We start from the raw sequence: 25,460 nt of genomic DNA, 5'->3' as shown, positions 1-25,460 counted from the left end.
GCATCCTCATTCATTCATTCTTTCATTCAACAAACACTGCACGACAAACCACTCTGTCCACCAGAGGAATGATGAATGACGCTAGGTCTCTGCCCTGAAGGAGTTAGTCTGGAGAGAGTCAAATTGGACACCGCTTCCCTTTTGGCCTCCCTGTACATCTCCTTTCCTGATCCCCTGAATTCCTTCTCACACAGCAGCCACACGATCATCTCAAACAAAGTAGATTCCCAGCTTAAAGCTTCTAAAGACCTCTGTGAGGCCCTCCAAGATAGCAGGAGGTACATGAGCAGATAAGCTTGTATTGAATTTAGGGCACCTGGACTCTGTAGGACTTCTACAGAGCTGCCAAGCAATTTGGATTCCTGTTTCTGTCCCCGCTCCTAAAATTACTGCTTAGGGTGCTGGAAGTCTGAGCAGGGTGAGGGCAAAGGGTAAAGATACACATACTAGATGATTCAAATCCCAGATCTGTTGAGTTGCAGTCTGGCTCATGGGAGAAATTCTTTATTTAGATGCTTCAGTGACCAAAAGATAGAGCATAAGTGCGCACGAGCGTGCGCGCGCACGCACACACACACACACACACACACACACAAATACACAAAGGCATTTACAGGCGAAGGGACAGGGAGTGGAGGGAGGAGCCCACGAGAGCAGATGTGGACTTCTCTGACCCAGTGAGGAGGGACCTCAGAGGGTGACCCTCCATGGAATTCCTGTTTGAAAGCTATGAGGTAAAGTCCACTCCCAGTGAAGTCCCAGGCCATAAAGCACAGCAGTGTTGTAGAAATCTACATTTGGGGCTGGGGACATAGCTGTTTCCTCACTGCAAAAGCTTACGCCAGCTCTCTTTTCTATTCCCTTAAGGGTCCGTCTTGCTCCTTGGTCTCAGAGTCTCCTAGTGGGTGATGGGGGAGGACTAGCACCACAGCAGCCTGGGTGGATGGTCTGCTCGCAAGGGGAACAAGAGGACCAGTAGGGCCGAAGGACAGCGGCCAATCTCGGAGCTGGCTGGTGTGAGGGCAGTTTCCCTTTAAAGGGAGAGAGCCGTCCAGGAAATTTTTACGTGGGGACCTTCCCACATGACCCTGTGCCAGAGCACCTCTGATGGAGGAGAGGAAAGGCCTCTGTTGGCATTTTCTGTGATCCCACTGGGCGCTGAGGCCTCCTTCGGCTCTAGCTTGTCCCCAGTTGCTGCAGGTCCTTAGCACCATTCAGGACTGTGGAGAAGGGGAAAGCGGGAGAGCAGTGCTCTGCCAGGACTGTGTCACCGCTCCAGGAGGAGACTTCACAGTGGGCAGAAAACTGGACAACTGGCCAGCATCAGATACCAGGCTCAGGAAAGCTCACACTCTTTGGGGGGCGGGAAGTGTCACATGAACTCCAAGCCTCCATGTGGCAGCCACTTCCATCTGCCCTTTCCTACCTAGGCCAAGGCTTAGAGTGAAAATTCCGGGTTTCACTGGAGATGCCTAGAGCTTAGGGAGACCTCTGTTCTTTAGCTGCAAGGAGTGGTCCATAAGTGACCTCTAGTGGAAAGACAGGCCTGGGGTCTCATGACATATGGCCCAGAAGGGCTGATGAAAGGGAAAGGCCATCCTCCAAATTACCACCCTGGGAAATACCGAGTCCTGTCAACATCTCTGCTTCCCTTACCCTGACCTACAGGGCCGATTCCAAAGGGGAGGAGAAGAAGTAGATTTGCCTGGGCCAATCTGAGGCTGTCTATGGTCTACTCCTGCCTCAGGCCTGTGTACTCTCCAGGTGTAAGAAAGGAAGAAGAGGGAGCCAAGGGCTGACCACAGTAACAGGAAGCTGGCTCATGGCTGGTTCAACTTGGGTTGCTGGACAGAAACACCTCTAGTTTTCCAAGGTGGTTGAGTCTTTCTGAATGGATTGCCTTTGCGTGGGAATCTGGCCCAGAGGTGATGCCACGGTTTTTGGTGACCTGTAATTTGAGAGGGAACAAAGGCATAGGATTAGTCTGTGGTGGTTGTGATGGTATCCCAGGTAGCTTATTCTAATGATAGTACAGCTCTTTCAGGGTGTGGAGTAATAAGCAGGGCAGCTCTCCTTTACTGAGGACCACTGCATGCCAGGCACAAGGCCGGGTGTTCTGCTTTCAGTATACTGTTTCATTCTCTGCTAATTTTGCAGGCCGGGGGGACCAGCACCCCCATCTTATATACAAGGAAACTAAAGTTCAGAAAGTATAAGTGACCTGCCCACAGTAAGCTGTTTTAAAGTGTGGTAGATTCAGGACTGAAGCCCATGCGTTTCCTCTATACTGAACCACTTTTTCTGCCTGTGGGGCTCTACATGACCTGGATGGGATAGAAAGACCATTCTCCTCAGCACATGGAATCAAGTGGCTCTCCAGTCATGACCTCACTAGTATCACCTGATACTGTCTGATTTGTTTTGAATTTGTTTAGGATCTCTTTCTACCATCAGAGGGGGATCAAATGGAAAAGAGAAAAGCATTGGTCTTGGTTCCTACCATAGCCCTGGTGCTCAAAACAGGGTTTGACACATAATAGGTGAACAATAAATCGTTGGTGAGTGAATGAAAGCTTATCTCTAATAGCTCCTCTTATCAGGACTAGGACTTCACATATATTATCTCTAACACTTACTTCTTCCCATAAGGTGAGGAAGAAGAGCTCCATTTGGAAACAGCAGAGCAAAATGAATGGGCTTTGGAGTCAGAGGTTTGAATACTGGGTCTAACTCCAAGTAACCATGGGATCTATGGCAAGTTACTTAATCTATCTGATATTAGGTTTCCTTGGGTTGTAAAGGGTTGGGGGAGTCCTAGTTCAGAGACGCTGTTGCAAATTAAATGAGACTGAATTACGTGTTCAACAAATTATACTATAGTCTTTGTTTTGCTTTTTTGTACCATAATCTTACAGAGAACAAATCGGAGGCTCAAAGAGGTTTATTGACTCACTTAAGGTCACACAGCTGGAAAGTGTAAGAAGAAAATAATAAACAACACTAGCACTTTCAGGTCTGGGTAGCCCCACGGTAGGGTTCTGACTGGTTCCGAGCTGTTTGCCAAAATTGCCACCAGCCAAGCTGCAATGCTAAAAGCGAGATGCAAGCCAAGTTGCGAGGGCTTGTCTCAAATCATATCTAAGGGGAGCCTCACGAGTTCTCCCAGTTAAAGATGCATCTATCAATAAAGCCAGTGTGGGAGAAGAGACTTCAGGCAGAGCAGAGAGGACCAAGAACGTTTTGAGCCTAACACTCTGCACTTCTACCACCTTAATTCACTTGCTCTGTAAGCAATGCAGAACCAATCCTCAAAGTCAAAGCAGTCATCTCAACAGATCTGCCTGAAACTGTTTCCTCATCTGTAAAACAGGGATAATTCCTATCTCCGAAGGTTATGCTGTGGCACACCGTCCACACTACCCTCCTGAAAAGCAGGGACTGAACCATCTGAGCCCTCCCAGCCAGATGTGGCCTGTTCATATCACATGGCACCACAACCCCCTAGTCAGCATTGCCCTGGAGGAGCATGCTGTGAGCCTGCCAAGCCTCAGTGTGAATTGTAGCTCTGCTGGTCGCCTATGTCTGTAAATTAGAATAACCCTTTCCTCCCAGGACTATTGTGAGGATTACCTGAGAGAATCTGCTTGGCATATGGCCTGCAACAGACCAGGAGCTCAACCAAAGAATGTGAGTCATTTTCAAGATTATTACAGACAACTCTGTTAGTCTCTTCCCTTTAAAGCACTTACCACCATTTGTAATTATTGGTGGTTTGCATGGTCGTCGTTTTTGTCTCCTCCCATCAGAATGTTAGGTTATCAGAGCAGGGACTGAGTCTGTCAGACTGGGTCTGTCTGGGCTACCACTCAGAGGTGTTCAGTATTTGATTAATCAAAGAACCTGGTCATATTTGGTAATAACCTGTAGAGGGAGCTCTTGCCACAGAACCAATGGCAGTGAAGACTAGGGTCTTCAAGCCAGTGGTGGGTTGGGGTTGGGGAGTGTCCCCAGTTAGACTGATAACATGTTGCCAAAAAATTTAGGAGACCACTAAGAGAATCATTTCTGTTTTTCTACTAAAACCTTCAGCCCAACAGGTCTAAAGACTGGGGAGAAGCTGACAGGAGAACTCACATAGGGGATACTTCTGTTGACTGACCGAGCTTCTGCTAACTAAAAAGAAAAGACCACCAGGATTCCTTTTTAGCCAAGGAATACCTGGCTTTGTTCTGATTCCGAAGCCCTGAACTCCTGCTGCAGACCCATGAATTTCAAAGTGTGATTACTTACTGGTTCTTGTGTTTGAAGCCGCTGACATGAGCTTGGTACTGTTCTATGGAGTTCAGCACTATCTTGCATGTCTTGCAGGGGTAGCCCTTCCCGGCTGAAACACACGTAAAAGTCAAGATGCTTAGTAATCCAATAAGAAGGGACCTGGGGACTCTGTGCTTCTCACAGCATGTGCAAATGCCCTTCTGAAGATGGACGAGTGGAGTGAGGTTAGGTCGTTGGCCCTGGTAAGAATCCCAGAGGCCTCAATGACTCAATGATCAGGGGCACATGTATGCCTGTGTGTTCCCTGGAGCTGGGAACCTCCTTGTTCCCCACTGCCCTGTAGCCTTAGTCCCAACATGGAGCCTGGTCCAGAGTAGCTGTCTGCTGAGGAAATAAATGATTGATAGAACAAAGAAGTGACATTTGGTGTCACTCTTTTCCAACTGGACTGTGCCCTTAGATGAGAGATCTCTGGGAAGGCAGCCCTCTCCTTGGGCTTGCAATAACAGTAATTAACGAGAAGGCCTATAAGGAAAATTAATCTCTCTCTCTACTGTGGGGCTCACAGACACCCTTTTTCACTAACAGGGCTGCTCCAATGACAAAGTGGCCTTTCTTCACATGGTCTAGCAGAGAGAGCATGGGTTGGGAGCCAAGAAATGGGGCTGGACTCCTGGCTCTGCATTCGCATGACCTTGGCTAAATCCCTTTGCCTTTCTGATCCTCAGCTTTTCTCAACTATAAACCAATTATACCATACCCATAATATTTACAATAAAAAGCAATAGATTACAATTACAATTAATCTGTGATGGATGAGCTATCATAATTCTAATATGCGGTTCTTTTTCTATCAGATATTGTCATCCACCAGTAAAGACATTAAAGATGCAGCAAGCTTATAAAGTACTACTTTCTTAAAGAAATAGGAGGCATTCCCATCTTTATTACCGTACTTTTGGTTATGCAAACACTTTGGAGATATAAATGTTTATGTCCCCCATAAATCTGGTCAGAAATCATTTTTGATTTTGTTGATTAAGTTAAACAGTAGGATAGAGTACTGGGTATAAGTGGTCCAAAGTAAGATAAAAGACTACGCTAAAAATGCTAGATCTTGAAGAAGAAACTGGTTTATGCACTAAACGTTTTGTGCCTTGGTCTAAATATTAACATGTCTATGTAAAATGACAAAAAGAACCAGTGTTGAATCACATTTTATTTCCTGTCGTTCTGCTTTATCCCAGACTGCTAAATGTGTTCTTTCCAAGAAGTTTGATTGAATTACTGTACACATTTACTGTCCTGTGTGACAGTTTTGTCACTGTTAGAGATTTCAGTAATTAAAACGGGAAACAGAAGCTTAGGTTATTTTCCTTATCAAAACTATGTTCCTTGGAGCCACGTTATTATGATGGTTTTCGTGCTCTTGTACACTGGATGTCTTAAGCTGAGTGCAGTTTAGGGGATCCTTTCTAATTACAGGAAGGTACTTCTTTCCTTTAACACTGTGATCTGACCTGTGACAAATCTGTACTACACACTATGTAAATGGCTAACAAGTCAACTGCAAACCAACTGAATGTACAACCTTAGTGCTGATACTGAAATCTCTTCAGAATAGTCATCATGATCTCAAAGTTTGTTTCAGAATTTGCAAGCATCAACTGTCAATCAGAACTGAAGATGAAACACTAATGAATGTTGAATCCTCATGCTCTAGGTGTACTTCCTTTGTAGAATTTTTGTTTCTCTGCTATTTTTACCATACTGTTCCATTTAAATTTCCTACACGCTAACTTCATTTGTGCGATTGAAATAAAATTGCAGTATATACAAAAATAAAAAAAATAAATAAATAAAAAGCAGTTATTATTTACCAAGTGCCTGATATAGTCATGCACTTTATATTATTTTGATTGATGCTCATAAGGATCCCATGAAAACCATCCTTCTCTTACAGAGGAAGAAAATAAGGCATGGTCACATGTCCACAAACACAGAGTTAGTGAATGGCAAACAGGAGTGGCTGACTATGAGGTTCTACTTACCCAGCATGCCTGATGCCAGCTGAGCAAGGCAGGCCACTGTATACATGACTTCAAGAGCCCTCTGACACACCTTTTGAGTCATCTGCCATCCTAAAACCTCACGGCTCTGGAGTGAGATCACCTAGGTTCAAACCCCAGCTCCATCATTTCTTACCTGTAGGACCACATGCTAGGTACTTAACCTCTCTGATATGTGTAAAAGTGGGGCTTCCCTGAGACTTAGGTTCCATACCTATAAAATGCAGTTAATATTAGTATCAACCTTATAAGGTTATTGTAATCATTCAAATAAAAGTAACTGACACATAGTAAGTGTCCAGTAAATATGAGGTTCTGGCTTATTTGTATTTCACTCTTATAGGTTCCATGAGTGATGCTGGCAAAAAAGTGGAGAGTATCTTTTAACCAGCCTTCCATGGCAGCTGGGAACACCAACGATCTCCTCTAATTCAATAAGCTAGCCAATGTTCCCAGCTACCTTTGTTTCTCTTGTATCTTCAGGTATTTCCTGGAAGACATATCCTTTTAAAGTATTTAAGGGGAAAATTATTGCAATTAGATTTCAGGTCTTTTTTAGACACTGAAGGCCAGAATTCATGGTTCAACACAAACAGGCAAAAGACTCATAATGGACTAGCAGAACCACCATCCCTGCAAGGTCCAGGGTAGAACCCGCGGCTGGTGTGGGGGTAACAACCACCAATGGTTAAGAGTCACTGATGCCCAGATTACAACAGCTCACTCATCATCTATTAAACACCAAGCACCATGACAAAATTTTAGATACATATGCCCTTGGATTCTTATAACAATACTGGAAGATAGGTAGGTGGTTTTCTCCATTTATCAGAGCAGGAAGCAAGTTCAGGGAGGTTAAGTGACCTGGGGTCACAGCTGGATTTGCCCTCTGGTTTGTGAAGCTCTCATCCTTTCTTCTGCACCACAGGTCTCTGGACTCTTCTATGCAAAGTACATCTCAGTGCAGAGTATACTGATCTGTAAGCTAGATTCAAATCGTCACTTGGGGTAAGTGAAGAATTCATTGGTGCTTCTAAAAAACAGCTTTGTTCAGTACCCACACTCATCCATTTTTATCTGGTTTTCATTTGACATGTTTGATATTCTGGTTTCCCCCTGTGATCTTATGAAAAATAAGTCACTAGAGCTCATTTTAAAACATCTGATTTATTTGGAAAAGCACCTGTATCTCCTCCCTTTACTGCCAAGACTTTGAAAGCCCTGTTTACAACTGCTTCTCCATTTCCTTGTCTCTCAATTATTCTGCAACCTATCCCTCTACACGCACACACGCTCTTTCTGAGGCCAATGGAGGCTTCCCTGTATCTAAACTTAATGGACAAATGGATGCTTATGCAACACTTTTGTATTTGGCTTCTCAACAGTGCCTGACAGCACGGCTGATTCCTTCCTCCTTCAGTCTCTTGCTCTTGCTTTCAGCATGCCACACTCTTGATTTTTCTTCGCTGGTGGTTCCTTCTTAGTTTCTTTTGCTGTCTCTTGTTTGACCTTTACCATTTACTATTGCCAGTTTCAGAGGTTTCAATCTTGGTTTTCTTTCTTTCCTTTTTTACTATTTTAAATTGTGGTAAAATACAAATAACAGAAAGTTTACCATCTAATCTATTTTAAGTGTCCAATTCCGTTAATGTTAAAGGACAGTTCTGGGTTAGAGAAATTTGTGTTTTCATCATGTTAAGTATCTTCACGTTACTGTGCAGAACTTTTGTCATTTTTGTGAAACTGCCAATCCATACCCGTTAAACTCTCCATTTCTCCCTTCTCCTAATCCCTGGCAACCACATTCTACTTTCTGTTTCTATGAGTTTGACTACTCTAGATATTTCGTACAAGTGAAATCATATAGGAATTTTCTTTTTGTGACTGATTTATTTCACTGTGTATAATATCCTCAAGGTTCATCCATGTTTATAGCACATCAGAATTTTCAGAGGGCTCAACCTTAGGCCCTTCACTCCTCTCTCTCCAAATTCTCTAAGGGATCTCATTCGTTTCCCTGATTTCAAGTACCACTTATTAGCTTAAAACATATGAAACTATCAATATTTAGCAGTTTCTAACCACCAAAATGGGTGGTTAGAACCAATCTCTAACCAAGACCTTTCTTTTAGGTCTACACCTATGTATCCAACTGCCTCTTGAACATTCCTACTTGGATATCTCATGGGTGTCTTAAACTCAGGCTGCCAAAACCTGGTTATTCACCTTGTGGCTTAAGGCTAAACCCTGACTGCTCGCTTTCCTTCAGCTGCCACACTGGATGGCCAATTCTATTTCCTATTTACCTCCTGAATCCATTTACTCCTGTCTATCTCTACCAATGCCACCTTAGTCCAAGCTCCCATATTCCCCACTACGAATTACTGCAACAGCCTCATTGTTGGTCTCTCTCCACTACCCTTCCTCCTCATTCTAAACCATTCTCCACTTTGTAACTAGAATGCTCTAACTAATAATGCTGAAGATGTGAATGGCTTCCCAGTGCTCTTAGGATAAAGGCTCAAATCTCAAACATGACCTACAGTGCCATGATAGGATACCTGCTCATCGCCCCAGCATCATGTTGCCCCACACTATCCCTTTTGCTTCTGGGAGCCTTTGATCCTTGCTCCTCCATCTTAAGTTATCTTCATAGCATTCCATTTGTTTCTCTTTCTAAAGCTTGCCACACTTGTAGTTAATTGCTCAATGCCTGTCTGCTCTGCTAGACTCTAAGCTCCATAAGAACATGGACATGTAATTAATATGTTATATACACAATGCCTGGCGTATATTAGGAAAGAGCTCAACAAACATTTCTTGACTTTGTATGAAATGAATAGACCTGAAAGCCTGTCCCATGTACAGAGGTTGAAGAAACTAGGGGATCAGAACAGGGCAGAGAAAGCAGACCTGCTCTGTGCAGGAGGCAAGGCCCTAAGGAAGGAGGAGCGAAGGTGATAGGGGGTACAGAAAGAGGATTCCAGTAACCCAGGAGGGATGTCGAGAGCTCCAGCGACTGAAAGCATTCGGCTACCTGAATGATATGCAGGGCTTAGTTTGGCATTCTTGAATAAATGAGAGAAATGTGGGCCTGGAGTACAAAGCAAACTCCAAGTCTTGTTTAATCTGCTTGGTAGAGGCTACATCTCACCCTTGTGGGAGACATCTGGACACTCTGGGTCATCCATCTCTCATTTGACTCATACTTGTCATGATACATGCCAGAAGCCCCATGGAAACTATTCTGTGGACCTACCACAGAACCTTACCTGGATTTCAGTGTTGGCTGCCACAGTCTAGCATGGGATCCAGAACAAACCATTTCATCTTTCTGATGCTAATGTCCTCATTTGTAAAATGGGAATAATCAACTGTGCACAACAGAGTTGCTGTGAGGATTAAATCAGGTAATTACACGTGAGAGTATCTAGCCTAAGGCCTGGACTATGGCAGCTATTGGTAAGTGCAGGATGACTGTCTGAAAGAATGAATGAACAAGGGTGGACTGAAGCCAGCAGGGAAAAAAAGCCAAGCTGCGAACAACCTAAATCGTTTGGGAAGGCAGAAGTCCTGTCAGTGGAAGTCCCTGCTTGCACATCCCAGGTCAACACCCCACCTCTGTAAGAAGGGGGTCAGAGTCAGTTCGATATTTCTGCTGACACCCTGTACCTGGAGCACCTCCAGCCAAGTACACTTAAAGCTGGAGGCAGGGGGAAGGAGTGTAAGTTTTGGAATCAGACAGAGCCAGAGACCCCGACTGATGCTGTCATTTATTAACATCAGGTCATATCAGCTGTATGACCTTAGCATGTCACTCTGAGTTTCATCTTCTTTACTTGTAAATTGGGAAAATCACAAACTATTTTATAGGAATGCTGTGGGGATCAAATTATGCTGTATACATTAATATCAAAGTGGGATGTGATACCTTTTCCCCCCACCTAGGTTTTCATGAAGGAATTTAGTTGATCTGTAAAGAAATCAGATGATTTAAGCAAGAAAAAAGTATCTAGGAGACAGTTCTAGGATTAAATATGGTAATTCAGCCTTAAATGGAGGAGGGTGAATACAAGGAGAAGGCTTTGGCTTGAGATACAAGAAAAGAATGGATACAAGTTAAGATAAGCGGCCTGAAACACTGCAGTGCCTGAATCCTGCCAATAAAAAAGAGACAATGAGGGAATGGCCAGGCAGGACCAAGTAAAGCAGGGGCAGGGACTAGAGCAAAAGAGGGTCAGCTGTAAATCTGGCTTCCAGAGTCTTTCAAAAAACTGAAAGATACGGTAACAAATGTTTAGCACTGCCTAGGAGAGGCACGTACTCCTCAGCTGACTACATCCCTTTCTGGCTTTTTCACTTATCAAAATTTCCCATCTAGCGTTTGCAAGCATTTGAATTTGCAATGCTTGCTTCAGAAGACCTAAAGAGGAAAGGCATACCCTTGATGGTCCAGGGAGCTCTAGCAGTCAAGCCCTGATCCAGCTCTGGGTGTGAGCTAGGCCCCTTACCTGAGTCAGTGACAGCAGGGTCGGCCAGCCGTCCGTAGTGTGCCATAAGTTTGAGTTTGGTCTCCTGTTTCCTGTGTTTCTTGCCCACATAATGTTGCTGAGCCATGACAGGGTCATTGAAAGTCGCGTGGCAGAGGCTGCAGAACTTGTCTGGGTCTATCATCTCTCTATTCTGGTGCAAGGCTAAGGTGGAGGCCATAAGGAAAGGGTTTGTAAGGCGTTTCGACAGAGCTGTGGTGAGAAAATTCAAACAGAAACAATGAAAAAACCCAGAAGGTGCGAGGCTTTTATGTATGCTGAATGCAAAGAAAGGCTGGGTCACTAGTTAATCATACTTGCATATGGGGCATTGCCTGTATGAATCACACAGTGAAAGCCTTCTCTAATTGAGAAGATATGGGGGAACCCAAAGACCGGCTCCTTTGTTTGGCAGCTTAAACTACTTTAGGCACGTGAATCCCTATTTTCTCATATTCCGAGGAGGTTCTGCACTTCTGCTACCCATCTGCCAAATTACAATAGATGAGAGATGTACATGCTTGCAGTCTTTTCATCCCTCAGAACTCCCCAGAATGTTACAGCACATAGAACAAGAAATGTGGGTGTTTTATTCCCATCCTTAAAGTACCCGTTATAGATCTGGAAGCCAATGCACAGATGCACAGCCTGAGGGTCTAGAGGGTCATTTAGAAAAGGCGCCACACTAAGGGGGCCTTTTGAGCTGCACTGCCCTCTACGCTGAGTTGGGAGAGGAGAATGACACTGACATTTAATTACCAGCTTTGTATATACATTTTCTCTTCTGGTCTTCTGAATTATGCTCTGCAGTAGGTATCATCTTGCCATGATACAGAGAAAAACCAAGGCTCAGATGGGTGAAATGACTTACCAAAGATCACTCAGTTAATGAGTGAATCCAGGTCTGTGTGACCCTAGAGTCCATGCCCTCTTTGCTATGCCAGGCTGCCAGAGTGTGGCAGGGAGACAAGAAGGCTACAGCCCATGCGTTTACCTACAGAAAGCATCCCTGGCTCGGATCTATGAATTCAGCTAATCAGAGCCTGGTATGGGCATATGTGTAAACCTCCTGTGGGCCAACAAATGTCCTGACTATAGGCTGCACTGCTGCTTTAAAAGGTGGATGCCATGGCTCACTCATGAGCCCACGTGGCTGGAATGGTATCAATCCAGTAACCACTGCTTTAAGAATGTGGCCTAGAACTCCCACCAACGGTGGAGGAGGGGTGGGGTTCAGCAGCACTCACACACAGATGCTCTTTCATCCCTTCCACTTCAATGGGGGAAGTTTTGAGGATTTTCAACAAGCCAGAAGAAAGTTGCTGGCTTTTCCTACATGGTTTTCCAGTAGAGAGACTCTTGATTCTCCTGGCTATTAATTTTCCTTAGTCATTATTTCAACAAGTCACTGGAAAAGTAATGTACATGTTGCAGAATATTCAATAATATGAGAAAATATTCAGTATGTGGTGTTGAGTGAAAAAAAAAAAGGCAGGTTATATAGCAAACTATTTCTTTTGTCCTTAGTTCTGTAAAACAACTGGTAATGTGTAGAGAAAGACCAAAAGCATTGAGTAAAAGGATACTTTTCAGTATTTTCCACCTTTTCTACAGTGAGTGTAGATTTTTGATATCAGAAGAGATAATCATAGTCATTAAAATGTAAAGGCCAATCTTTAAAAGACACTAAAGAGAAACATCAGAGGTGAATGGTTCATTAAAGTTGGAGGAACCATTTAATGGACATCCAATAAAAATGAGAGCTATGGGAGTCTTCTTTCAGGAAACAACTTGAAATATAGAAAGAGAATTCTACAGGACTGTTCACTGTAGTGTTATTTATAAATACCAACAAAAGAGAGGGAGAAAACGTAAATATTCATCATTAGAGGATGGTTAAATGAATGTGGTGCAATGGGACATTGTCATTAACAATGTTTATGAAAAACTTTTTAATAACATGGAGAAATACAAATGTTCTACTAGTGAAAACAGTATAAAATAAAATTATACACACAATATGATCATATCATTACTAAAAGACATAAGTGCAATCTGTATGTGTGTACTGGTATTCTGAAATGCTGCCAACACATTAACAGTGTTTCTCTCTTGGTGGTAGGATTTGAGTGGTATTTACTCTTCTCTTTGAACCTTTTGCATTGTTTGAACTAGAAGTAACAATGATGAGTATGCATTGTTTTTATAAAAACAATAAAGTTAAAGTATTTACATTTATATACATAAGCTAGACATACATAAAACAAATATAGACACAGATATACACACATACACATAACAAAAGATTATAGGAGAAATAGTACTCCAAAATGTTAACAGTGGTTGTCTTTGAATGGTAAAATTATGGGTATTTTCTTTCCATTTATCTATATTTTCCATACTTTCTACAATATGCTTGTATTACTTTTACATTAGAGAAACGTTTACTTTCAGAAATATAGTTATAAACTCATGTAATAGCATGGAAATGTGCTCTAACTACAAAATTAAAAGTTAATGCAAGATACAAATGGTACATGAACTATGATTATAATTATATAAAAACACATCTGTTATGTGGCAAGGGCCAAAAGTAAATATGAAAAATAAACTCTTCGATATGGAATCTTTGGTCCAGGAATATTCCAGGGAATTTTCCCATTTATGTAAAGACAAGTTCATATAAATCTAAAGATAAGTGATCTTACAAAGTTCTGTTCTTAAGCTAGTTTCCTTTGGCCTAATGTTTTGGTACCATAAATGGTACCAACAGTGACTTCACAAAAAAAACAACTAGTACTAGTATAACTTAATGACGAACAAATTGGAAGCAAGGCCAATGACATGCTCTGGGTGGTGAATGCCTGACCAACCGCTGCATTTTATGTGGGGATTCCACTCACTATCGTGGTTGTGCTGCTAATACCGACAATAGAATCTGCTGGGTACTCTCTGGCAGTCCAGTGGTTAGGACTTGGCGCTCTCACTGCTGGGGCCCAGATTCAATCCCTACTTGGGATTGAATCCCTGCAAGCCGTGCAGCACGGCCCAAAGACAAAACAAAACAAAAAAATCCTAAAATGTCATTTACTGAACATCTATTATGTCTCAGGGCCCTTATATGCATTATTTCATCCTCATAACATTTGAAGTAGATGATATTATCAACATTTTATAGGTGAGAAAATTCATGCATTAAGTTCAGTCATACAGATGGTAAATAGCAGTGCCAGGATTTAAACTTGGGCATCCATGACTTCATCTGCTGTTTTATTGCTAGAATACTAGATTTGGGTGTGGTAAGACAGTATAATTATGAGTGATTTTTTTTTTTTACCCTATTCTTCAAAGTCTTCTAAAACATAATTGTCTTGTTTTCATAATACAGCAATTCAAAAAAGGACAAGTATTACAGATAGTATAGTCTACCTCTTGGTCCAAAATAGAGAAGAAAAATTACTGAGAAAAAAATGATATAAAGATCAAAGAACCTTCAGTCTGCTAATTAACTGCTAACTAACTGCAGTTAGGAGAGATGTAAAATCCTAAAAAGTCAAAGAACCTTCAGTCTGCTAACCAACTGCTAACTAACTGCAGTTAGCAGAGATGTAAAATCCTAAAAAGTCAGTAGTTAATGAGATGAAAATGAAGGCTGAGCCCCAGTGGTGACAAGATAAAGGGGGTTATTTTAGAAGTCACTGCCCTGGGAATGGATTCATGGCAGCTGCAAACACTGTTTGTTGGGCAGTACTGGCAGTGCTGAAGTCTTCAGCTTTGAAAGGCAGGTCCTTGTCCTGAGGAGAACAGGCAGCTTAGAGGATTAAAGTGAACAGGGCATAACCTGAGCACACAAAAAAGACAAAAATCTAACTTTTAACTTGGAATACATGGTAATAAGGGCAGGTGGATGCTAGGAGGGAAAAATCTAAGTGAGAGAGGCAGGAGACAGAATGCTCTCCTGGTGTGCATAGCCTGGAGGACTTAGGCACTCCCGAGTTATAATTATTTGTCAGGACAAAAGCTCAGGGCTAAGAAGCTTCTACAGAGAAAGACTGATATAACCAAAGAAAGGAAGGTTAGGTGAGTAGGACTCTGAGGCTGCATTTCAATGAAGCTGTGTCTACTCTGATATTTTTAAGGGCTCTCAAAAGCAGTTCAACCTCTTCAAGTCTGCGGCCCCAGTGAGCATTTCTGGGAGCACCTGGCATTGGTGCCTTGAGGACGGGAGGGGTCCCGATATAGCACCACTCAGGAAAACCAGTACCTTCCACCTTAGTGGATTGCTGCTTCAGCTTTAAGTTCTTTGCGTGGGTCTTCCCCAGGTAGTGCGACTGGGCCACGACAGGGGAGGAAAAGGTCATGTTACAGATGGGGCAGCACTGGTTCTTGTCTTTGCTTCTGCTGCTCTTCTGGTTAGGAGAAAGAACACAGGTCTGATCACGCCACTGCCCGGCCAGAAAATCTTCACTGGTTCCCCACTGCCCATAGGAGAATGGGCCTTCAAGGCCCTCTTCACACACTGACCCCAACCTACCTTTCTGGATTCTTTCTGAGCTACTTCATCTCATGCTCTACTCACCACTCCCCGTTTTGTTCTCTGCTACTTCCACGTTTTACTTGGGCCATTCCTACTGCCTAGAATGGTCCTCCTTTCTTTCCTGCCTGGCATATGTCTGCTTAGCCTTCAAGGCCCGATTAAATATCATCTCTTCTGAGAGACTTTTACTCAAGAAAATTACTCAGTAAAGAATTATCAACCTGCTTTGTGTGATTATTCCAGGAAGAATTAGCTTTATTCTTCCTCTATACTCCTGGAATACATTAAACAGACCTCTATCATACCACGTGCCACCCTAAACTGACAGTGTTGTAGCTTAGGAGACTTTCCTGTGGACTCAAGTTCAACGTTTGGGCAAAGACCGTTAGACTCACGTATGTTTCCTATCCTTAGCACCCTGGGGGAGACTGGCACACAGCAGATGTTCAGGGTTTATTGAACAAGCCCATTGGATTTTATTTGATGATTATGACTAGGCTAGAAAACAATGTATTTCAAGCCTATATTAAGGGCTTCCAGGATCTCTTTCAGGTCTGCTCTCTGAATAAAATATTCATTCTAAGATAGGATTTTTCAATTTTGGTACTATTAACACTTGGGGCTGAATAATTCTTTGTTGGATGTGGAGGAGTCTGTGATCTCATTTGAACTACTGGACCACCCCGAGAGTTGAGGGATTGGAGATATAAAGAGGTAAAGTGACTTGCCCAGGGCCACAGAGTTGATACTGTCTTTCTGAATTCCACATCATAAGGAAGGCAACTAGGGGGTTAGTCCAGTGAATGTGGAGAAAGGATAAGCAATGCCCTTCCAAACCTGTGGCCCCTGTGATAGGGAGGCACAGTTTGTAGTGTACAGTCTAACTCACTGAACATCCACTAGAATTGTAATTTGACTTTACAATACCCTTACAAGGTAGCAACTATTATCTCTACAGAGAGGTTAAGTGACTTGTCCAAGGTCACCCAACCAGTAAGTTCTAGAGCTAGTATTTGGCCCTAGTCTGCTGACTTATCATCCCATGATATTTGCACAGCCTGCTATGGAACAAAAATAATGGTATACCTGAGGGACTGGGGTTGTTTCAGCATAATTCTCACAGTATTGCTAAGGCAAAAGCAAACATGTTTACATCTTGATCAGAGCAAGAATTTGGAAAAGTGTTCCTTCCACTTGTTTATTCTCAATATTCAAGTGCTAAACTCAGTTCTTTCCATTGGATCTCAAGAACGTAAGCATTCTGGTTTCCTTCCTCTCTCTTCCTTAGTAGGGCATGGACAGTGGTCCTACTCTGACAAACCATTCAACGTAATATATAACAATGGCTCCATTTACTGAGCCCCTACTATGTGCCAGGCTCTGTGTTGGGTGCTTTAATAAACCTTCCTTCATTTTTGTTTGGAAAAATCCTGAAAGGTAGTTGATATTAGCATCCTCATTATTACAGAGGAAGAAATCAAGCCTCAGAAAGGATCAAGACTTGCCCAGGTCACACAACAGGGCCAGGATTTGAAGCCCAGTCAGTCTGACTCAAAGCCCACGCCCTTTCCACCACACCAACCTGCCTGCTGGCTTCATCAGGAAGTGAGTGGTCTCAACATGGCAGCTGGATTACCTGATCTGAGTCTAGCCTCTTCATTTCCCCCTTTAGTGTCTCCATTCCATGGATTGCTAGGTATCTCTTCACTTTGTTGGCATGTTTTTTGCTCTGTAAGAACCCAGGAAAAAGATCAAAGATACCCAAATGCCATTTCATACCTAAGGCACTCAAAAATATCTACTAGATTTTCAGTGGTTCATCCTCACAGAAACTTTTGAGGAGGAGAGGGTAGGGGGAAAATATAGTTTATTGAATTCCTACTTTGAATAATGTACTTAGATGCTGTCCAATCTAATCATAAAAATTTATGAGAAAATTATCATCATCTCAATCTTATAGATGAGGAAACTGAGGCTGAAGATAATGAGGTTTCTTGACCAAGAGGAGTAGCAGAGTTGTGATTCAACTACAGGTTTATTTAAAGCATAGACTTTCTACTACACCAAGCTGTAAGGGAAGATATAAGTACAATGATCTTGATTTGGATGGAGAAATGAGACTCAGAAAAATTAAGTAAATCAGTCAAATTAAGACAATCAGTCAAATTAAGACTCAGTCAAAAATTAAGCCAACATGCATGGAGGCAACATCTGGGTGGCTAAGAAGGAATTCACTGTGCAAGCCAGAGAGAAGAGGGGACGTGGCACTGGGTCTAGAAAGTACTAAGGTCCAAGGGCATACCTGATAGTGTGCCAGCTTCTGGGACTCAGAAATGAGCAAGGCGCAGCAAACCTTACACTGGGTGTTGGTGAAGAGACACTGGTTCTTCTGGATCATGTGTTCCACTACAGAGAGAAAAATAAACACTCTGTGAGTTAAAAACCTGCCTCAATAGCACTGTCTTTGAACACTGCCTCAAATGCAGGCACTGAATAATGGAATGCCATGCTATTAAATCTGCCACCCCTCCCCTAAGGGCTTTCATGACTCAGGCTATATTCTTGTGCCACCAAACCTATAACTTACTTTATAATTTTATGTAGGCTAACTTTCTTCACTAAATTCTTTTAAAAAGGAGTCTTTAAATTACAAACTTAAGTAAAAACCAATAAAAATGAATACATTAAAAAAGAAACAATTCTAGCTAGATACTGGTGTGAGAAGCTTGCAGAGCTTCCTAAAAGGAACATCAAGAGAGTGGCAACTGTGAGGAGACGTGTTAAGACATGGTAGCAACCAACTGACACGTCTTCTCAGGTAGAACTGGAAGGACTGAAAGACTTGAAAAGGAAATAATTCTCCTACTGTTCTTGATCTGAAATCAAGATTTTGAAATATCTAAAATTACTCAATATGTCATGTAAGTTCCACACTGTAGGAAACCACAGTATTAACCTGTACTTAATTGTTGCACCTGGAAAACAAGGCCTTACTTTTTGAAGAGGGAGTAAAATCTCACTCCAGACATTTCTATCACCATGGCATTGATAATCTGAGGCAGGGATAAGTCTAGAAAACCATGATGAGATGGCAAATCCATGTTTTTTATCTTCTACTCTGGATCAAAAAGTGGACAAGATTTCCTGGAGGGAACTTTTGGGTGGGGAACTTTTAAGGTTCTTCTCCTGCAAGAACGAAAGCTTATTTATAACAGCCCTTTTGGGAAGAAGGGGTGTTGTCTGGCTGTATTTCTGCTCCTTGGAGTCCCTTGTTTATTTCCCCATTTTTCTCCTACAGTGTTTGGTAAATTTTTCTGAAAGACTTTGGCTGCCTCAGCCATTCTCAGAGAAACAAAAGGAAGTGGTTGCGTGAATAGATCTGGGACAGAGCTTTTTAATTTTTATTTATTTATCTTTGGCTGTGCTGGGTCTTCACTGCTGTGCGCGGGCTTTCTCTAGTCACAGCAAGCAGGGGCTACTTGTTGCAGTGTGAAGGCTTCTTATTGCAGTGGCTTCTCTTGTTGCAGAGCACAGGCTCTAGGGTGCATGGGCTTCAGCAGTGGCAGCACATGGGCTCAGTAGTTGTGGCTCCCAGACTCTAGAGCACAGGCTCAATAGTTGTGGCACATGGGCTCAGTTGCTGTGTGGCATGTGGGATCTTCCTGGATCAGGGATTGAACCCGTGTCTCCTGCATTGGCAGGTGGATTCTTTACCACTAAACCACCAGGGAAGCCCCTGAGAGCTTTTTAAAGGGAGGGTGAGAGGCTCCTCAGAATGCAAAGCCCACAAGAGGAAAATGTTACCCAGGGTCCAGGCATCCTCTCCTTGCCTGGAGATGTTGGATTATTTTATTAAAGGAGATGGGGTTTCCTCTCAAGAATATTCAGAATCTGATTCCCAGAGACTAAACAGGTAAGGACCATGTCATTTATGACTTTGTATCCCCAATATCTAATAAAATGCATGACCCAGAATGGTCATCATTAAAAAGTCTACAAATAACACATGCTGAATGAGGGTGACTCTCTAGGGACTCTCTTACACTGCTGGTGGGAACGTAAATTGGTACAATCACTACGGAAAACACCATGGAGGTTCTTTAAAAATTGAAAAAAATAGAGTTGCCATATGATCCAGCAATCCCACTCCTGGGTGTATATCCAGACAAAACTATAATTCAAAAAGATACATGTACCTCTATGTTCATAGCAGCACTATTCACAATAGCCAAGACATGGAACAACCTATATGTCCATCAACAGATGAACAGATAAAGAAAATGTGATACCTACACACAATAGAGTATTACTCAGCCATAAAAAAGAATGAAATAATGTCATATGCAGCAATATGGATGCACTTAGAGATTATCATACTGAGTGAAGTCAGACAGAGAAAGACAAATAACATATATCACTTACATGCAGAATCTCAAAATACGACACAAATGAACCTATCTATGAAACAGAGACAGACTCACGGACATAGAGAACAGACTTGTCATTACCAAGGGGAGGGAGTGGGAGAGGGATGTATTGGGAGTTTGGGATTAGGAGATGCAAACCACTGTATGTCGAATGAATTAAACAAAAAGGTCCTACTGTATAGCACAGGGAACTATATTTAATATCCCATGATAAACCATAATGGAAAATAATATGAAAAAAATATCACTTTGCTGTACAGCAGAAACGTATTCAATATTATAAATCAGTTACACTTCAACAAATAAATTAATGAAGTCTCTGAGGCACGAATGTCTGGCATATGCAAGAAATGAAGAGAAGGACACTGTGGATACAGTATGGTGAATGAGTGAATAGTGGTAGGAAATGAAGTTGGGAAAAACAGCTTGAGGCCTGCCAGATAATGCTTGAACCAGTATAGGCCTCATAAACCATGATCTGAACTATGGATTTTATTCATAGTGCAATGAGAAGTGGTAAGATATGGCTTACGTTTTGAAAAGATTAGTCTGTTCATTGTGTCAGCAGACTGTATGGGAATAGGAACAGAAGCAGGGAGAGCAGGGAGGAGGCTGCTGCAGTCTTCTAGGCAGCACATGACAGAAATCTGGACCAGGTAGGTTGTCAGTGGAGACGAGGAAAAGTGGATGGATTTGGAATTATGTTCTGGAAGTAGATCTGACATCCACTTTCTCTGACTGGATGGAGGGGGTGAAGTAGGACAGGAGTCAGGGATAACTCCTAGGTTTTGAATTTGAGCAACAAGTAGATGAGAAGTGGAGGAAGACAGTGTTGGAGGGGAAATTAAGACTTTTCCTTCAGCTATATTAAACATGAGTGGTCTATCATACACATGGGTAGAGATATCAAGTAGTCACCTAGAGATGCAAGCCTGGAGTTCAAGGGAAAGGTCAGAGCTGGAGATACAAATTGAGAATCATCAGTGTATTTATCATGTTTAAAGCGGTGGACTAGAAGAGGATGCCTAATGTAGATGGAAAAGGAAAGAGATCTTGGGATTTTAATATTTATTTATTTATTTTGACTGTGCTGGGTCTCTGTTGCTGTGTGGGTTTTTTCTCCAGGTGCGGAGGGTGTGGGCTTCTCACTGCAGTGGCTTCTCTTATTGCAGAGCACAGGCTCTAGGGTGCACAGGCCTCAGTAGCTGCATCTTGTGGGCTCAGTAGTTGTGGTTCTCAGGCTCTAGAGCACAAGCTCGTTACTTGTGCCATACAGGCACAGTTGCTCTGCAGCATGTGGAATCTTCCTGGATCAGGGATTGAACTAGTGTCTTCGGCACTGGCAGGTGGATTCTTTACCTCTGAGTGGACTGGATTCTTTACCAATCCCAGGGAAGCCCCTGGGATTTTGAGTCCTGAACCCCCCAAATTTAGAAGTCAGGCAGAGAAAGTGAAATTGGACATAAAATGAGTAGAAGGTAGAGCTTGCAGCTATAGTAGAGTGAGGAATCATCTTCACCCAGAGCAACTAAAACTGGACAAAGTTGACAGAAACAATCCCTTCAGTGCTCTGGAAACTGATCAAAGGTACTTAACAATCTGGGAAGCAGTTATGCTTGCACAACTGCTGAACTCTGGATGAGAAGAGCAGGGATCTGGGACTGCTCTTATCACCTCCCGCACTCAGTCAGAGCAGAGGTTCTACCAGGAAGAGGCAGGATGTGAGAAGCAACAGCTTCCCCATGAAAGAGGAAATTACTTGAGTTGGAGTGGTACACAATGCCCTGATCTTTTGATAATGTCGGTGCAAGTGATGGTCTCAGAGGCAGGTGAGCAGGAAAGGCCAAAGGCTCTACTATAACCTGAGGTTAGTCATGTCTGTGGCTGAGACTGTGTGGCAGTGGGGACCTAAAAGGGCCTAAGGTGGCTAAATACTCCTGGCCAACTCTGGTAGTTCACATGAACCTAACTGATGCAAAAGAGCCTGACAGAAAATAAAAGTTAGGGCTGACTTTAAAATGGCCTGAACTTTGAATGCCCTTTCCTACATACCCACAGATCCAACTGCAGAGGACTAAGGCCTTACTGACTCCAGGTGTTACTGAATCACTGTCTGACCACTAAGCAACATACAGACATGTGGAAGACATATAATAAAAATGAACCAAAGTGGGAATATTTGCTCTTCAAGTCTTTTTTTTAAATATGGAATGCTTCACGAATTTGTGTGTCATTCTTAAGCAGGGGCCATGCTAATCTTCTCTGTATTGTTCTAATTTTAGTATATGTGCTGCCGAAGCGAGCACTGTTCTTCAAGTCTTAAGCCACTACATAAGCAGTTTTCTTCCAAGCTTGGAGGAAGTCCTAACTATTCCATCATGAAATCACATGGAGAGACCAAGACTACATGAAAAAAAGAGATACCTAGTCAGCCTCCAGAAGTTCCATCCACTATTGTTTCAGCTCTAGCCACCATCTGATTACAATTGCAAAAGGGACCTTGAGTCAGAACTGTCCAGTCAACCCTTTCCTGAATTCCTGACTTACAAAAATCTGCAAGAAGTTCATGAGGCTGGAGGAAGCTAAGGTCCACAGAGGGGAAAAAGACTTACATGAGTTATCAGAATTCTGAGAAGGTGGCCTGAATGTGCATCTCTGTTGGTCAGATACAACTCTAATCCATCTACCACAATTACCACAGGGGACAGGTTTGATACAAGCAATTAGGTGCTTAGAAAATATTGGAAAGACTGAGGTACTAGGCTGAGCCTTCCGGAAATGTCTCCAGGAACAATGCACGCATTACTGTTCCAACATGTGAGATAGTCTCTGAGGCCTGTACCGCAGCCTTGCTGAAGTAAGAAGCTCCATGTCACTGAACAGACCTCTTAACCTATGAAGCTGGAGAATGGATGGTGGAACACTGATGTGGGAAGACCTTATAGTTTTACAGTTTTTCTTGATAGTACCAATAGTCTCAGGAATGTGATTTTCACCACATTTCTACCTTCCAAATCTTATGAGAAAGCACCTAATTGGTAGGATTTATTTTGTATCTATATTGTAGATAATCAGAAGATGTATGGGGCAGAGGCTGAGAGATCTAGAATGTGAAACAAAGGGCTGATTTTCACAAGGTCATGAAGGAGGGACAGCAAATCTAGTCATATCAACAACTAAATTAAATGTCAATAGTTTAAACAGCCCACTTGAAAGGCATAGATCATTAGAGGATAAAAAAGCAAGAATCATACAATGGAATTTTATTTAACAATAAAAAGGAATAAAGTATTAATACTCACTACAATTTGGCTAAACCTCAAAAACATGCTGAGTGAGAGAAACAAAATGCAAAAGACTATGTACTATATGTTCCATTTATGTGAAAAGTTCGGAGAGGGCAAATTTATAGAGACAGAAAACAGATTAGTGGTTGCCAAGGGCAGGAGGTGAGAGTGGGGATTTAATGTAAAAGAGCACAAAAGAGGGACTTCCCCGGTGGTTCAGTGGCTAAGACTCCACACTCCCAATGCAGGTGCCCCGAGTTTGATCCCTGGTCAGAGAACTAGATCCCACATACCGCAACTAAGAGTTGGCACAGCCAAAAAAAAAAAAAAAAAGCACAAAGGAACTAATTGGAGTGATGGAAATATTCTAAGTTGGCCTAGGGTTATACAACTCTATACTTTTACTACAAATCATTGAATTGTACAGTTATAATGGGTGAATTTTATGGTGTATAAATTACAACTCAATGAGAAAACAAAAATTATAACTAAGAGAAAACAAAAAACCCAAAGTGAGTAGGACTTGGTGTTATAGGTATCTATCTAGACCTCAAACAAATCCTTGGACAAAGTGAGATCAGAGAAATGAATTGGTCTTTAAGTGATTGTGTGCCCTCATACACACATAAACAGTTCACTTTCCAGAGCACAGCTGCTGTGTTCTCTGCTTCAAGGTCCAGAGCATGCCTGCTCTGTCCCCTGAGGACAAAGGTCACTTCCTCTTTGTGTACCCCCAACTTTTAGACTTTCTTACTGCACCCACTACATTATACTGCAACTGTCTTGGCGTCTGCTTCCGGGACTAGACCACAAGCCCCTCCAGAGCAAGGACAGTATTTTCATCTCTGCAGCTTTGATTTCCAGCCAATCCTGGGAAGAGAGTATTTGTCAAATTAATGAAAGGAAAATTGTAACTGTGTGCCAAACAAGTTTGAAAGTATAAGAATGAGGGAGATAGGAGCCTCATATTAATTTAAGAGTCACACAAGACTAGTTTAACTGGTAGAGTATATATAGGGTATAGGTCTGTCATGTGTACCACCCCAAATTTAAACATATCTTCCTTGGATGTGGTCAAAAATTTCATTTTATCCCATGGCAATCAGTTCACAAGCAATATATTAACTTCCAAGATTAGTCTGCTCAGCAAGCAAACAAATCTTTAGAGAAATCTGATTTCTCTGCAGATTACCTGACAGGATTAGCACAAAAGCCCAGTTTGTGTACTTCTGGGTTAGAGTTAAGCAGCTAGCTCTGCTAAGAACTGTGAAGTGGGTCACAAAACGGGGTCACAGCAGCTCTTTCTATTCTCCTCTTTCTATCTCCATCTTATCCAGGGCCAGGTCAAGTGCAGAGCAAGCTGGGAAGCTCAGAAATGCCCTTCTAGGTGGCCTTATGTATTCCATTCTCAACTTTGGGTCAAGCGTGGGATACAAACAAGAAGCTGGAGCCAAAGAATGCCCTGACCAGCTTCTCAGGCTCCTGGCCCCCATATTAGAAAAAGGACCCAGCTGGTGGAGACAAGAGAAAAGACACCAAAAAACAAAAGAGGTAAGCCAGGACTCAGTCACCAAGTCCAGAAGGAACACTGAGGTAAGGAGGCGGCCTTCTACAGCCCTCGGAAGTGCAGGGCATGAAAAAAGGAGGCAAAAGACACTAGGGATGGGAGAACCTGGAAACTGGGACGGTGAAGGGGCTACGAGGCTGGCAGGGAAGGTTCTGGGGGTCTCCGAGATGGCCTAGACGGCAAGCCTAGAGATTCCAGTCCTCGAATTCAGGAAGAGGTGAGCTCTGGTACGTGACGAAGGCGGGGGAAAGAAGCCCACGGCGAGCGTGAGAAGGCCACTGACCATCTGCGCGCGATTCTTGGGGTGCCGCAGCCTGGATTTTTCAGGGGAGCTGGCTCACGGCGCCCGGGCCATAGCGTGGTGCACGAGTCAGGGAGTCCCCTGGCGCCTCGCGCAAGGGGGCGGGCCGAGCGCCAGGGGGTGTGACCGTAGACCTGGGGGCCGGTCCATGTCCCCGCCCCGCGCTTCCGCCACTCCCCGCGAAACTAGCAGGCGGGCGAGGGGCTTCCAGCCTCTGAAGCCCCCGGACTCACCTTCCTCCCTCCCCACTGGTTGCGACCCGGACACTGCTTCCCAGAGGCGGCGCGCCCTCTCGCGGTCGAAGCGCAGCCCATCCGGTTCCCGGCCCTCCCGCTCCTCCGAATTGTTGTACGACCTGGCCCCGCCGCTGTCCGCATTCTCCACCGTGCCCAATGCAGGATACTCCATCTTCCCCGCAAGCTCTAACCGGCCGATAGCTGCTCATGAATCTTGATCTCGCGAGATGTG

General features: G+C 43.1%; 1 protein-coding gene and 1 non-coding gene across 4 annotated transcripts; both read right to left on the bottom strand.

Annotated features, from left to right (window-relative positions):
* Positions 1 to 454: 454 nt before the first annotated feature.
* ZNF346 (zinc finger protein 346) lies at positions 455 to 25,460 on the bottom strand. 3 transcript variants are annotated; one of them, XM_019964695.2, is made up of 7 exons: positions 25,348 to 25,460; positions 17,713 to 17,816; positions 17,047 to 17,139; positions 15,138 to 15,282; positions 10,856 to 11,086; positions 4,291 to 4,384; positions 455 to 1,948 (listed from the first exon to the last, which is right to left on the bottom strand). In XM_019964695.2, exons 1-7 carry the CDS (start codon positions 25,367 to 25,369, stop codon positions 1,861 to 1,863), a joined length of 777 nt encoding a protein of 258 aa, XP_019820254.2. In that variant the 5' UTR covers positions 25,370 to 25,460; the 3' UTR covers positions 455 to 1,860. The 3 variants fall into 3 exon arrangements, with proteins under 3 accessions (XP_019820254.2, XP_019820252.2, XP_019820253.1); XM_019964693.2 differs by having other exon boundaries at positions 25,226 to 25,457; XM_019964694.2 differs by having other exon boundaries at positions 10,856 to 11,038; positions 25,226 to 25,456.
* Positions 22,037 to 22,143, bottom strand: LOC139184335 (U6 spliceosomal RNA). Its single transcript, XR_011567912.1, has one exon. It is a non-coding gene; the product is annotated as a U6 spliceosomal RNA (small nuclear RNA).

Source organism: Bos indicus, chromosome 7, assembly GCF_029378745.1.
Source record: "Bos indicus isolate NIAB-ARS_2022 breed Sahiwal x Tharparkar chromosome 7, NIAB-ARS_B.indTharparkar_mat_pri_1.0, whole genome shotgun sequence".
Lineage (NCBI taxonomy): Eukaryota > Metazoa > Chordata > Mammalia > Artiodactyla > Bovidae > Bos > Bos indicus.
The sequence above is the reverse complement of the archived record's forward strand: the minus strand, read 5'-3'. Positions and strand labels throughout refer to the sequence as shown.

Excerpts from the sequence above, each read along its gene's own strand:
- ZNF346 (XM_019964693.2), bottom strand. The coding sequence starts at position 25,400 with ATGGAGTATCCTGCATTGGGCACGGTGGAGAATGCGGACAGCGGCGGG. Across the intron at positions 4,385-10,855 it reads CCCTGCTGTCACTGACTCAG|CCGGGAAGGGCTACCCCTGC; the intron begins GTAAGGGGCCTA and ends CGTGTGTTTCAG. Across the intron at positions 1,949-4,290 it reads GGCTTCAAACACAAGAACCA|GTCACCAAAAACCGTGGCAT; the intron begins GTAAGTAATCAC and ends CTCAAATTACAG.